At 42.3% G+C, this 13823-nt stretch overlaps 1 protein-coding gene across 1 annotated transcript in view; it reads left to right on the forward strand.

The window, feature by feature from the left end:
* LOC147722358 (uncharacterized) overlaps positions 1–13823 on the forward strand; it is a 700192-nt gene that overhangs the window by 136580 nt on the left and 549789 nt on the right. The window contains exon 7 of the mRNA XM_086967301.1: positions 2435–2545. Coding sequence (XP_086823427.1) covers positions 2435–2545 — 111 coding nt within the window. The remainder of the gene's footprint in view (positions 1–2434; positions 2546–13823) is intronic.

The raw sequence follows: 13823 nt of genomic DNA on the forward strand, positions 1-13823 counted from the left end.
CGCGCTAGCGTTATTCTGCTCGCATGCTGAAATTTTACAAAACACACTTTACGTGACGAGCTGGGCTCGTCATCAGTGTGCGAGGAGGCTACACCATGACGAGCCCAGCTCGTCATCAGCGTGGAAGGGGTTAAAGTCGAGTGCTGCTTGGTAAAGAAACCCATTAGGAGGAGGCTATTGTCATTAAACAAGTTTTGTACACTAAAGGGAGTGTCAGGCTTGATAGCGCTCACCTTCAAAATAACGTGCTACATCTATTCTGCCTCCAAGGAATTATTCGTGTGAGGCCACGGTGAAAGCAGAGGGCTTTTCACTGCTGGTTGACGTCATGATCAGCTGGACTTCAAAGCATGCAAGCTATGGTGAAGCAGCTCAGTAGAGCTGTCAGAAAATGATCTTTATCTGTTGTTTTAGCCTGGCAAGGTCGTTTCAGTAACAGAGCGTGATCGTTTCTAAAGCAAGTATTTCTTTTATGTATTTCAAGAAAGTCCATCAGTTTACCTGATGGTGGAGAATATCCGCTTTTCCAATAAGGAAGGTACGTTTAATTACTTAGAATAGCCTTAATTGATTTCATAAGCCTTCACATGTAATACTCATGCAATACTGATGCACATACCCTGTGTTTTTAGAAATCAACTGATTTACTGCACTTGAACCTAACTAAATGAATTCACCTTTTGGAGACACCTAATAGACCCTCAACATGTCCTGACCTTTTGGTAAAGCCAGATACCATATGTTCATTTCCGAGCATTTTGGTTTTATTAAATTATATGTTTACTAAAGACGTGTTTTCCTTATTAGTAGATCTTTCATTAGCCCGCTGTTTCGCGCAAAGTCATTGATTGAAGTCTCTGCCTTTGTAGTAAGCTACTTTCCTAGCTACTACAATTTTTCAATGATCGCAAAGTATTAGAACACACCCGATTACCAAACTGTCTATAATTAATTTCATGGGCTGTCCACGGCTGCTTTCATAGTCCTGAGGAAGAACCGCAGTGATGCTTCCCACTCCGTGCCAGGTCAAGGGTCTAAACGTTGACACTCTCCCATCACATATGTCTACACAGTTTTCTTGACCAATAATCAATCAGTATTGGGTCCTGCATTACATGTATTAAATAAGGAGACATTACAATATTTCAAAATTCTTTTAATTTATGTCACATATGTATGTTTTGTATATAGTGTACTGTTCACTTCACCAGTCACCACATGTCCCTTTCTCATAATAGTCACTTTTGTATTTTCACAATTTACAGCCATTTAATATTCAATACTTCTTGAAAAATATGAGTAAATCAACTCTACCAGTTTTCTTGGTGTGTTCTTAAAATGCAATTGTTTTATTTTCATTTACAGTGTAAAAGAAAGTGTGAAACATTTTTTCTCTTGTATTGTATACAGTTATCACAGCAATTGTATCGCCCAACAGAAGCAATTGTTTTCTTTATTGCCAATACCCAGGTTCTGAGGGACACCGGGTCGCCCCATTATCCTTAATGTAATGCCTTGCATACAAAGCCATCAACCTGCACTGCATCGTATCACACCAGTTTTCTCATCATATTTGGAGGTCGAAAAGTCCTGAGAGGTCAAATCATGCTGTGCCTCGAATTGAGATCCGAACTACACCAACTGTACTGACATTCAGGAAACGATTTAAAACAAATCTTTGCTGTGTGCACCCGAATTCTTTTTACATGGATATGAACTGGCCTGAGATCTCTCTACATTCAAGCTTCCTAATTGCCTCTAACCTGTCATACGATTTGGGCTCTTGTTAGATCTATACTCTTGTCTAATTCTATTGTATCTTTTAGTTACTTGTAAAGCACCTTCACACTTCACAGTTTTTAATTACTGTATAGCACTTAAAATGAAATTAAAAAAACAAGCATTAGGAGGATAAGTAACTTGCTAAACTGTGAACTTTTTCAGTTTTATTCTTCTTATTTCCAGTAGAACAATTTCCCACGCATGACATATTTTGATAGGCACATCTTTTCCATTCTGAAATGATTAGTGTAATTCACCTCACTTTTCCCTCCAATGGTCATTTGTGTTTGAGTTTCATGTTCCTAAATGCCTCTTTATTTATAGGTGCATACCAAGTAACTCCAACCCCTTGTTCCATACTCACATTCCAGTCATCAATAAGGTAGACATAAGTAACTTAGACTTTTTGCCTTTATCCATGGATACATTAGAATCTAATAGCTTTGAGAATCATTTCTAAGTTACACGTTCATAAATAACAGGAGTCTGTTAGTTTTGCTCATAGAATGTTGTTGTTTTTTTGTTTTAATCTGGCTCCTGTCAATTTACCTTTGATAGAAGAATTCGCTAAATCAGTTGTATGTTATTAAATGGCACATAAATAATTTGATGGCTATTGTAAACATAACATTGTAAATCATGTAACATTTAGGACTGGAAGCTCCAAGAAATGTTACTTTTAATGAGAATTGGACAAGATGTCCGACGAGAGGCTAAATTAGAAGCACAACAAAAGAAATGCAAAGATGAAAGAGCTAAGAAGGTAAGTGAAACAGCAGTTGATATCACATCATAACACAATAATGTTAGCGCACATATACACATTTTAATGTAATACGGATGTCATGCTCCTTTATTAGTAGCACAATAGTAGCACAATCGCCATATGATTATGCATAGGGAAAGAAGAGGTAAATCCAGCATGTCTGTTAGTTGAAAAGAAATGTTTATGTTTGAAGTATCTGTGCCATGTTAACAGAACATTTTCAAAACAACAGCCTAGTCACTGACATTGAGTGGCAGACAGTAGAGGATTTCTGGAACCTTGCTCTCGCATTTTGAATACTATTTGAGCAAGAGTTATGGTGTGCAGGGGAAGTGGTGCAGTTTGCTGTTTTTTTTAACGTTATGGATTATCATTAATATTAGTATAATTAGACAATAACAGCTAATACAAGTTTTAGCATAATTTACAGTCACCTGATAAAAAAGAACAACCTTTCAATTTAGTGTGAACATTTGCATGCTGGTTCCACTTGGTTCAGTGTAATACGTATATGATATTGAGACTCGTTCCAAAGTTTCCCTTCCAAACAGCCTAATAAAAGTCGTCCTCCCAAACATTCACCTCCAAAGGTAATTAGAGGACTATACCTGAGCTGTGAATGGTAATTAAAGTTAGATTAGTAACAGGGTTCGAAAGAGTAAAGGCTGCTCTGAGATGTATTTCCTGAGACTTGACACATGGAAAAGGGTCTGGGTATGATCTCTTTCTATTTGGTGGTTGGATGCACAGGCAGTTCAAGTGCAATCCCACTTATCAAAAACTACAGTCTAAGGAATTCTTCAACTTCATAGCCACACTTTTTAGAAGATTTTAATGCTGGTGTGGTGCAGAGAAGATGGAGATGTGATAATAGCTTCAGAGGGTGGACTGATAGACCTGAATCAATTGTTTGCTTTTTTGTTTCAGTCAATCAATACATTGTTTATTCAGATAATTATTCATAAAAAACAGGCATGCACACACACAGACACACACTCACAAACATATAAATAAGCCATCCTAGTAAATGTTTACCAGTAATTTCGAAACTAATATTTCACAATATTTCACAAAAAAGAGGTCTAACTGTGAATTGTTTCCCATAATTCACAGTACTTAATTTATTTGCAGGATATGTAGCTTTTTAAAAATAGTTTATCGAATTTTTCCCAATATAGCATCATATATAAAAAACAAATGTACTTGTGTTATTCTTCAGTCTTCTTCATACCTTCGATTATGAGTGCATCGTTAGGGTTCTCAGACCACATGTCAAACTTTTCTTGTAACAGTTACAGTCATGTGTATTATTGCTGACATTCTGAGTCATGCAGCGATATTCACAGTTGAACCACTTAACAATGATACAACGGTGCTCGAGGGCCCGCAAAGGTAATATATGAGCTATTTAACTTCCCCCCCATCACCCTCCCTCCCATCCCTTTAACTCAGCTGGCCCTCCCCCTGTCATGGGGCAGTGCCCCTATTCTCAAAATAACCCTATCTCAGGTAAAGCATGTGCATCTATCTTTGTGTTAGGGCTCGATATTCTACATGTGTGCCTATATTATATTCTCTGAGTGGCCATAGGAGAGGAAGCGGAGGGACAGATGTGTGGGTTGACCAGCAGGGTTTGGGGGGACCCCTCTATTGGTCCTGGGCTACATGGACTGGCACCGGCGCTTGTGTCTTGAAGGCTTCCGGAATGGAGTCCCATTCCATGGAAATGACTTTTTTACGCAGCCGACGTGCCTCCTTCCGCCTGATTGTCGCACTTTCTGCGCTACCCCATCATACCACCTCCCCGTGCCAACCACATATTGGTGGAGGCTTAGCTGATTTCCACAGCATAGTGATGGCGCATTTAGACATGAGCAGAGCCAGGTCTACGAAGCGTAGTTCCACTTTCAGTCTTTTAGTGTGTCTGGTGACCCAACAGGCAATTCCCGGCTGTTCCCGGCACGGGGATACCCGCTGCGGATGCAAAAATCAGCACCACCTCTGTCCAATACCCAGCAAGTACCGGGCATGTCCATAGCATGTGGATCAGGCCCGCTGCTTCTGTCTTGCATCTAGGCCAACAGTGTTGCATATTTGAGAACATAGACTGCAGCCTGCGCCGTGTAAGGTATGCCCTCAATATGACCATATATTGGATACATTTGAATTTGGCATTTCGTGGAATTTTCCTCAGATATTCTAGGATCAAGTACCACTCTTTATCAGTCAATTCTTTGTCTAAGTCCCTAGTCCATTTAGCGCGCATCTCTGTCAAGGTTGGACCGGTATGCATTCTAATACTTTTATATAACCATTTGGTGAGATGCCGGCCATTGCCCATGAGATGTATCATATGAACCAGTTCATGTTGAGCAGGTGCTCCCCTGTGAGGGACCCAGTGTTTCTTCACGTAGTGAAGACCCGCAGCGTGTGTGAGGTATAGTTTGTCTGTGACCCCATTATGTGTAGTGAAATTACCATGATCCATGAGGGTGCCTTCATCGAACATTGCACCCACTGTCGTTAGCCCGCCCTCAATCCAGGCCAGTATTCGCCGTTCAGTAAGTTTGCCGGTAGGTGTAGGTATCCCCAGCAAAGGCATGTTGTCAGAGTGGGTGGGGGGGGCAGCTGCGCGTGTAATGTATAGATTGTTTCCAGTATGTGAGTGCAATGCTTTGAAGGGTCGGTGGAGGGTATGGTGACCCGGGGCAGCAAGAGTGTGCGTAGTGCACCTCGCTCTAGTTCCTGGGTTGTATAGCCGATTTCGTGCATAATCTGCCCTGCCAGTCAGAATGACAGCCATTGTAATTGGCTTGCATAGCAATAGGCGCAGAAATCCGGGACGCCCAGCCCTCCTTATCTGTATCCAGCTGTAGTTTAGTCAGTCCCACTCTACGACGGCCGCTGCCCCATATTAAATCGGTCAATATCTTGTTCAGGGAGGTAAATGTGTCTGTCGGGAACAATACTGGCAAATTTGCAAAGGCGGAGCAGGACTACCATTTTGTGATCGGCACTCTACCCATGACTGATAGCGGCAGGGATGTCCAAAATGTGACCTGTGCTCTGAACGCCCAGACAGTTTTGTTCAGGTTCTCTTCTATGAGGTCTGGTTCTGTATATTTGGAAACCTAGCTATTTAAAAGTATGTGGGTCTACCGCTAAGAGATATTGCACAAACTGTATCTCAGTCGGGCTCCCCTCCGGGTGGAAGAAAAAGGCCTGTGATTTAGTCTCATTAATAGTGAGTCCTAAAATTAGTGCAAAGTGTGTAAATATCTCTGGTATTGATGCAATATCAGACGTTAAATTGTCTATATATATTAATAAGTCATCTGCATAGGCAGATATCATATGTGTGGTATTGCCCAGTCGGATTCCCTTCTGTTCCACCTGTAGCCGTAACCTAAGTGCTAGGGGCTCCAAGGCTAGTACAAACAGAAGAGGGGGGCATTTTCCAGCCACAGCACACCGGGAGACCGGGAACACTCACCAGCAGGTCGCAGACAGCTCCTGGGGCCCTAACGCTGTGGACTCGCCGCGGTCGCTTCACTCCACCTGGCGACTGGCGGCTGGAGACTACAGCTCCCAGGGAGCCTAGCACCAACTTCCTGCCGCAGCGCGCCCGGAGGCGCTACAAATTCAGGACGCTCCCTCGGTGGAGCGGGGGGCATTTTCCAGCCACAGTACACCGGGAGACCGGGAACACTCACCAGCAGGTCGCAGACAGCTCCTGGGGCCCTAACGCTGTGGACTCGCCGCGGTCGCTTCACTCCACCTGGCGACTGGCGGCTGGAGACTACAGCTCCCAGGGAGCCTAGCACCAACTTCCTGCCGCAGCGCGCCCGGAGGCGCTACAAATTCAGGACGCTCCCTCGGTGGAGCGGGGGGCATTTTCCAGCCACAGCACACCGGGAGACCGGGAACACTCACCAGCAGGTCGCAGACAGCTCCTGGGGCCCTAACGCTGTGGACTCGCCGCGGTCGCTTCACTCCACCTGGCGACTGGCGGCTGGAGACTACAGCTCCCAGGGAGCCTAGCACCAACTTCCTGCCGCAGCGCGCCCGTAGGCGCTACAAATTCAGGACGCTACCTCGGTGGAGCGGGGGGCATTTTCCAGCCACAGCACACCGGGAGACCGGGAACACTCACCAGCAGGTCGCAGACAGCTCCTGGGGCCCTAACGCTGTGGACTCGCCGCGGTCGCTTCACTCCACCTGGCGACTGGCGGCTGGAGACTACAGCTCCCAGGGAGCCTAGCACCAACTTCCTGCCGCAGCGCGCCCGGAGGCGCTACAAATTCAGGACGCTCCCTCCACGTCACGGGACGCGCGCGGGCGACGCCGGGCTGAGCCCGGGCAGAGGGCGGGCCATCTAAGGCCATCATAGGCCAGAGGAGGTCGGGTCGGGTCCATTCCCCTTGGCTCATCTCGTGGATCTGCGGTTTATGCACTAAAGGTACTGTCTCCCTTTACATGTCCCCCTTAACTACTGAACTATTTCGTCCCTCCTATTTTGTCTACAAAGTGGCATCTCTGAACTGCTTAGGTCGGTCAGATGGCTGATGTCCTCACCTGCACGGGGGGTTACAGGAACGATGCCGCGCATAGTGCCATGAACAGAGGAACATTGGACCACTATCTAAAGAGGTTAACGCTCCCCATTGTTAGAGACCTAGAGCGATTAGAGCGATCTCCTGCCCTGGATAGTTCGCTCAATATGTTCTCTCCTTTACAGTTTGTTGACCCTGCTCCCGAGATTTCATTACTGGAGGAATTAAACAACCTGTGTAAAACTAAGTATGAACACGTGAAACCTGTCAATGTGGAAACTAATCCACCCATCTGCACCATATCAAACATTAGCCCTCGGCCCTGCAATCAATCCCAACTAACCCTTAGTACACAGGATGAGCCCTCTTTAACACGATCAAAAGTAAATTCGCCTTTGGCATTGATCGCCAATCCAGCCCAGCCTATCATTGCTAAAAGGAAGCGAGGAGGGGTTAATCATCTCGGGAGACGGGCCAAGCTACAGAAACCAAATCCCCATCCTGTATCTACTAAAACTTCTAACACTGACACTTTGAATCCACCTATCCAAGCTTCTTTTCTGGCTTCAATCAAGAACTTATTAAAGTCTATACTATCCCCCCTGATGGACAAAATGGTCAGTTTAGGGGATAGGCTTATGGCCGTCGAGGAAGCAATTAAGGCCAATTCACTACCTGTAAAAACTATATCTACACCCACTCAATTACAGCCTTTAGTAGCCACACAAATGCCGGAAAACCCCCGTAAAAAGCAAGACCACCCATTATCAGTCAGCAACTCGGAATGTGAATAGCTTGGATCCCCTTGTTAAAAATGTACATCGCTCCAGCCCTACAGTAGGGCTAAAAAAACAATTGCCTCTAATTAAGGAAACCATGGTCATTCGTAATACTCTGTCACCCACTTCCAAGCACCTACATTTGCCTCCAGAGGCCGCCCCTATTGTATATGTGCTTTCGGGAGTACCTGAACTTACAAGGGGGAAACATGAAAGCCATACGGACCTTAGAAACAAGGTCTCATTTTGGCTAACCAAAAACAGACCTCTACCGCCAAATATTGATGGGACCATACTTAGTGTCAAAAGGGTGGGCTGGCTAGGATCTCTACGCAAAGACTTGGTGGGCGATCTGGTTCTTGTTAAATTTAGGTCTAACTTTGTGGTTCCATTTCTCCAATCCTGGCAGCCTCAAATAGGTGATGGTCCTATTTCTACATGGAGCATATGTGACTTTTATCCCAGTTCATTATATGTCTAGCTGAAACGCATAAATTCACAGCATGGTCGGTCTTTTTTTTTTGCTGTTTTTTTCCTTAACGTGCGTCTGTAGAAATATTGCTCTTTCTTTTCTTTTCTTTTGAACAACTAGAGAAAACTAGTATGTATCCTGCAAGCAGGTATTATGTTGGTTTTTAACAATGTTTTGTACGTTTTAAAATGTTGTTTTTTATCTTGTGATGTCTTTAATGGTTAATGTACCGAATAAAGACTTGTGAAGACAGAAGAGGGGACAATGGGCAGCCAATATTTAGCTTCACTAAGCAAATATAAAAGTTAAACACCATATTTCGTCTGAAACCTTTCATAATGATAGTGTTGCTCTTAGACCATTAATCAGTACACCTGCCAAGCTCACCCTTGCAGACCACTCTTTGATGCAAGCTCTACAAATGAATCCTCCCAAGTGTGTAATAATAATCATTGTAAAAGCAAAACCCTATCACCAACAAGTTACTCTCTTCCACATTGCACTTTATTTTCTTTGTGTTGCTTTATGCTCCATAAAGTGCATTTTAAATATTAGCTCATTATCACAAACAAAAACTCACATTTTTCAAAGCATTGACAGATATATCTCCAGTCTCAGGCAATGAATACTAAAGGGATAATGCTCAAATATTCTAAATCTTTCTACAGAGTACTAAAATCAATTAATCTTGAAATATAAAGAATATGTGGCAAGTAGATGTGCTTTTATGGTCTCCATTGGCCAAAAAAAAGAATTATTGACTTGACTTGACATAACAAGTAGCTTGGTTTGTAAATGTCACCAGAACCCTTCAATGCAAATATAGTTCCATATTACACTGTTACCAATCATATATGTATAACAATTGACCATTGGTGTCAAGATATGCTCTGATTGCCCATTCAGAGTGGAAGGGTGGATCTTGATTGGCTGTCTACAACATGGAGAATATGTTGTGGCAGCCACTGCAGGACTCAGGGACTCAGTCAGCAAAATAAATCAAAGGCCACATGTGGGTACACCCTGACCCCCAGTGCCATATCCCCAAGAAGTCAATTAAGAAATATATATTTTGTGTCATGGGTACCCCCTGTGGTACCTCAGTTCCAGTAATGTGTTGACATGGTACAAACAAAAAGTGCAAAAAAACAGAAGAGGCTGTGTCCTTGTGCGGGCCATAGGCCATCTGCAGTGAGTATGGGCTAACTGTAGTTTGGGCACAGAGCCAACCGACTACTGTGCATAGCTAAAGCTGTGTGGAGTGGGTACCCATGGGGTTAGATCATTTGCAGAGGTTAGAGTCAGAGGCAAGCTAGAGGCATGACCTGCAGCCAACCACCCCCCACATCTTCTAAATTATGTTGGATGTATGCTCAACTTTTAACAAGATTGAAGAAAACACAGAAATTCACCCCACAGAAACAAAGGCTAAATTCATTTTATAGTTAGGTATGGTAATAAGGTTTTAGCTTATGTTAAAAATAACTGAAATTGGTTGAAAAAGCAGACACAGGGGAGATGGAAGACCTGGACTGGGAGCTGGTTCTCATGCACCCTCGTGAGGTCGCGATTAAGTCCAGACTCCGTCTCATACAGCTGAAGTGCTGCATAGAGCATACTACGATAGGGTGCGATTGTACAAAATGGGGAAGGTCATGGATACGACATGCCTTAGGTGCCACCAGCCAGAGGGAAATTTCTACCACACACTTTGGGGATGTAGAATCATACAGACATACTGGGAGGACATATTTGGGGAATTAGAGGAGGTCCTGGGAACTACTCTACCACGTGACCCAAAGCTAGCGCTGCTGGGGTTGACGACCAAAGTCGACTTGGCCCGCCCTCTGACCATATTTCTAGTGCTGGCCCTAGTGGTGGCCAAGAGAGACATTGCTCGGCGCTGGGGAGCGGCCGAGCCGCCAGAAGTGGAGGAGTGGAGGAGGGGGCTCGACCTCTATATGGCGGCGGAGAGAGTGACATATAAGGCCAGGGGTTGCCCAAAGAAGTTCCGGAGAGTATGGACAAAGTGGAGGCAATACCACGGACTAGAGTGAACCTACAGGAGCTCTAAAGGAGAGCGCTCCTATACCTGATGATTAATCCATGCATGATAGTGGGGGCGGAGGTTGGGCCTCTTAAACTGTATCACTGTGGTACCCTGTGTTTGCTCGATGGTGGTCATTTCATCAGGAAAGGGTGGACGGACTCTGGGGTTCAGGGCAGGAGCTGTTAGTTAGGGGTTGTTTTTTCTTATTCATCTGCATTTGTAACATGCTTTGGTTTGAATTGCAATGTTGCGGTTGATTGGTGAGTGATCCTCATGGGCAAAAGAAAAGTTGCGGAACCGACGGATACTGGCTGAATGTTGAAGCCAGCCCGTGTCCTCATGTATTCTCCTATGATGCGCCTAGTGCAACAATAAAAATGTATTTGGAAATTGGTTGAAAAAAATAAGAGTTAAACTGATGCTATAGGTTGGTGTTGCATGCGATAAGAACAAACATTTAAACATTGAAAAACCACAGAAATGTGCCAGTTATAGTTTAGGGAACTATTTACAATTTGCACCTCACATATTGCATCACGCATGGAATGCTAAATGGCATACTTGATGACAACACTGATGAAATGTGAAATTACATTTCAAATTACAACATCCTTATATACACATTATTCAGTAAACCCTTGCATACTTTTAGAAAAGAAAGTTGCTAGGAAAGGGCCTAGAGTTACTGTGTGGACACGTGGGAGTGCAGAGAATTTAAATTGCCCTGAAGGCAAGAGTGGTAGTGTGTATTGAAAGTTATATGGTGCACCGTTCACAAATCAGTAAAATTTGTTGTGCGAGTTGTACTCCTTGTTAAAAAAAGGTATAGGCTGAGTGCACATGATGTGGGTTGCAGAAGCCAAAGCTTCTGTTGACAATAGCTTTTCCACCAATATATTTCCGGGCATGTGCCCATGTTAAATAGTTGTAATACAATCCCATAGACACATTTTATTAGGAAAACACTTTTATAAGATGTGACTGTTTATTTCCAGAACTTTCTGAAGACTTTGAAGCAATGTAGATTGTTGTAAAATATGGGGGGGGGACTTAGAAATTGTATAATTAACTGAGGTTGTAACCATGTATCTAAGGTTGTATGCCATTGTGCTCCTTGCCGGAATATATGTAGTGTATTTTTCCAAACTATGGAATGTTGTCCATAAAGTCTGGCAGATTGTGTTATATTAGTAGCAAATGCATACCCCTCAATCTCTTAACTTAAAATTGTGGGTTATGTGAAGTATATAAGAGGGTAATCCTGTTAGGGTGAATAGAATTTGAACTCCTAGAAGGGTGTTCAAGCTTTAAAAATGGGGTGACCCCATCAAACTGTATGGAAGCGTTTTGCTTGTTAGGTGTATAAACATGGGTAACATCCTCCAAATGTGGGTTATTTGACAGATATGATATGTATCTAGCATATGGTCAAAGGTTAGGCTCATAATCACTTGATTGACGATCGAAAATTGGGCATGGGTGTAGGTTATTGCATTGCTTACCCCATAGGACATGTGTACAAAAACTTCCTAGGCAGTCTAAGACCAGAAAACAGGTGATTGGACCAAATAGGGCTAGGAAAAGGGACAGACAATACAAGAGACCTTAATAAAAATAGATCATAATTTTAATCAACATATATAAATTATCACAAGTTTTATTACAGACACTATTAAATTTATGTTGGTGTCTTTTTTAATTATATTGAGTATATACTGTATTGTTTTATGTAATTGTGTCATATAAAGCGAACCCCTTGTTCTTTATATGATTTTTAACATGTTGAATAAAATTATGATCTATTTTTATTAAGGTCTCTTGTATTGTCTGTCCCTTTTCCTAGCCCTATTTGGTCCAATCACCTGTTTTCTGGTCTTAGACTGCCTAGGAAGTTTTTGTACACATATCTGATTTACCCTGCCCTAGGAGTTTTTCGTAATCACTACCCAGGGGGTCCTTGTTTCTCTACACCTTGTTTACCCCATAGGACGCCATAACAATATTTACATAATGTCATCAGTGAAGTCGTTTGAGACATTGTGAGTGTTGTCAACAATGATTCCATTTAATATGTCATGAGGTCATAAAGAGTGTATGATGAGGGCTCAAGTTATAGTTAATTCATTAAACTATAAAATGTGAATTACTGTCTTTTTTCTTTTTAGAGGTTAGTTCTCATTTCAACACCTAATTATAACGTCACTTCAACCTTGTAATTTTCAGTGAATTTCTGTGTTTTTTAATGTAAGCCGAGTTCTTATTACCAAACCTAACTATCATCATTTTAGCCTTTGTTTTTTTTCAGTAAGTGTAGATACTTATATTTAATTAAAAATAGATAAAACCAATTACATATGCAAGACCATTAAATACATTGCCAGCACTACCAAATACACTAAAGAAGCTCCATGCAAAATTATGTGTTTCCTAGAGTTATATACCACAAACAATCTCATAAACCTATTTATTTATGCAAATATTTCAAAACCAGTTTGGATGAGATTAAATGCTTTTTGACATATTTCATTATCAAATTATATCAAAACACAGAATTTTGCTCCAAATCAGATTATCACCAAGTACTGGCTCTCTTTAGTCATATATTTTCAATTTTTCTAGGCCTTTTGGTTCTATGGACATAAAGGGTTTGCTGGTTGCGGTATGAAGACTCCCAGAAATATGTTATATATCAAGTTAGTCTTGTTTAGCAGATTGCTTGCATCTCGCACAGTAACTTCCTAAGAGGTGGAGCAAGTTAAATTGCCTCAGATTGAGAACAATGTGGTTGAATTTTGTTTGTTGGGTGTAAATGCAGACAACAGCCTGTCCTACGACTTTGAAAGGAACTAGGAATTTGGGAGATCAGATTATTGACCCTACTGACATGGGACAAAAGCCTGGGCTGTAAAGTCATAATTACGGGGAAGAAAGAATGGTTTAAATCTGTGTAAGAGGCTTCATTAATGTGTGTGTGTGTGTGTGTAGGGGTGGGTGGTCGCCAGTAGGTAGTTATAATTTGGACTTATTTCCCATAAGAATTTTTTCGTTTTTCTTATGACTTTTGACCAATATTCACATACATTTCAAAAGTAGTTTGCCACTCAATTCAGCTGCTGTCTGGAAAATGTTGGGATGCTGTGCCAGGCATGGACTGAGAAAAATGGGGAGTTCCTAAATGTGTTTCCCCCATGCAATTTCTCATAGGGATTTTAGACACGCCCACAGCCCGAACTGCTTAGCAGAATTACACCATATTTGGCAGAAAGCTAGATTTTGGTCCAGAAAGATCTCTTGGTGTAATTTCATGTAACGATGTTCAATAGATTTCAGTAATTAAAATATATATATATTTATGCATATCTAAGGACGTGAAGGGTTCGCATATCCAACAGATCTCATGCTGAGATCTGATTGCCTGCCT

The sequence above is a fragment of the Lissotriton vulgaris genome, chromosome 4_1 (genome assembly GCF_964263255.1).
Source record: "Lissotriton vulgaris chromosome 4_1, aLisVul1.2, whole genome shotgun sequence".
NCBI lineage: Eukaryota > Metazoa > Chordata > Amphibia > Caudata > Salamandridae > Lissotriton > Lissotriton vulgaris.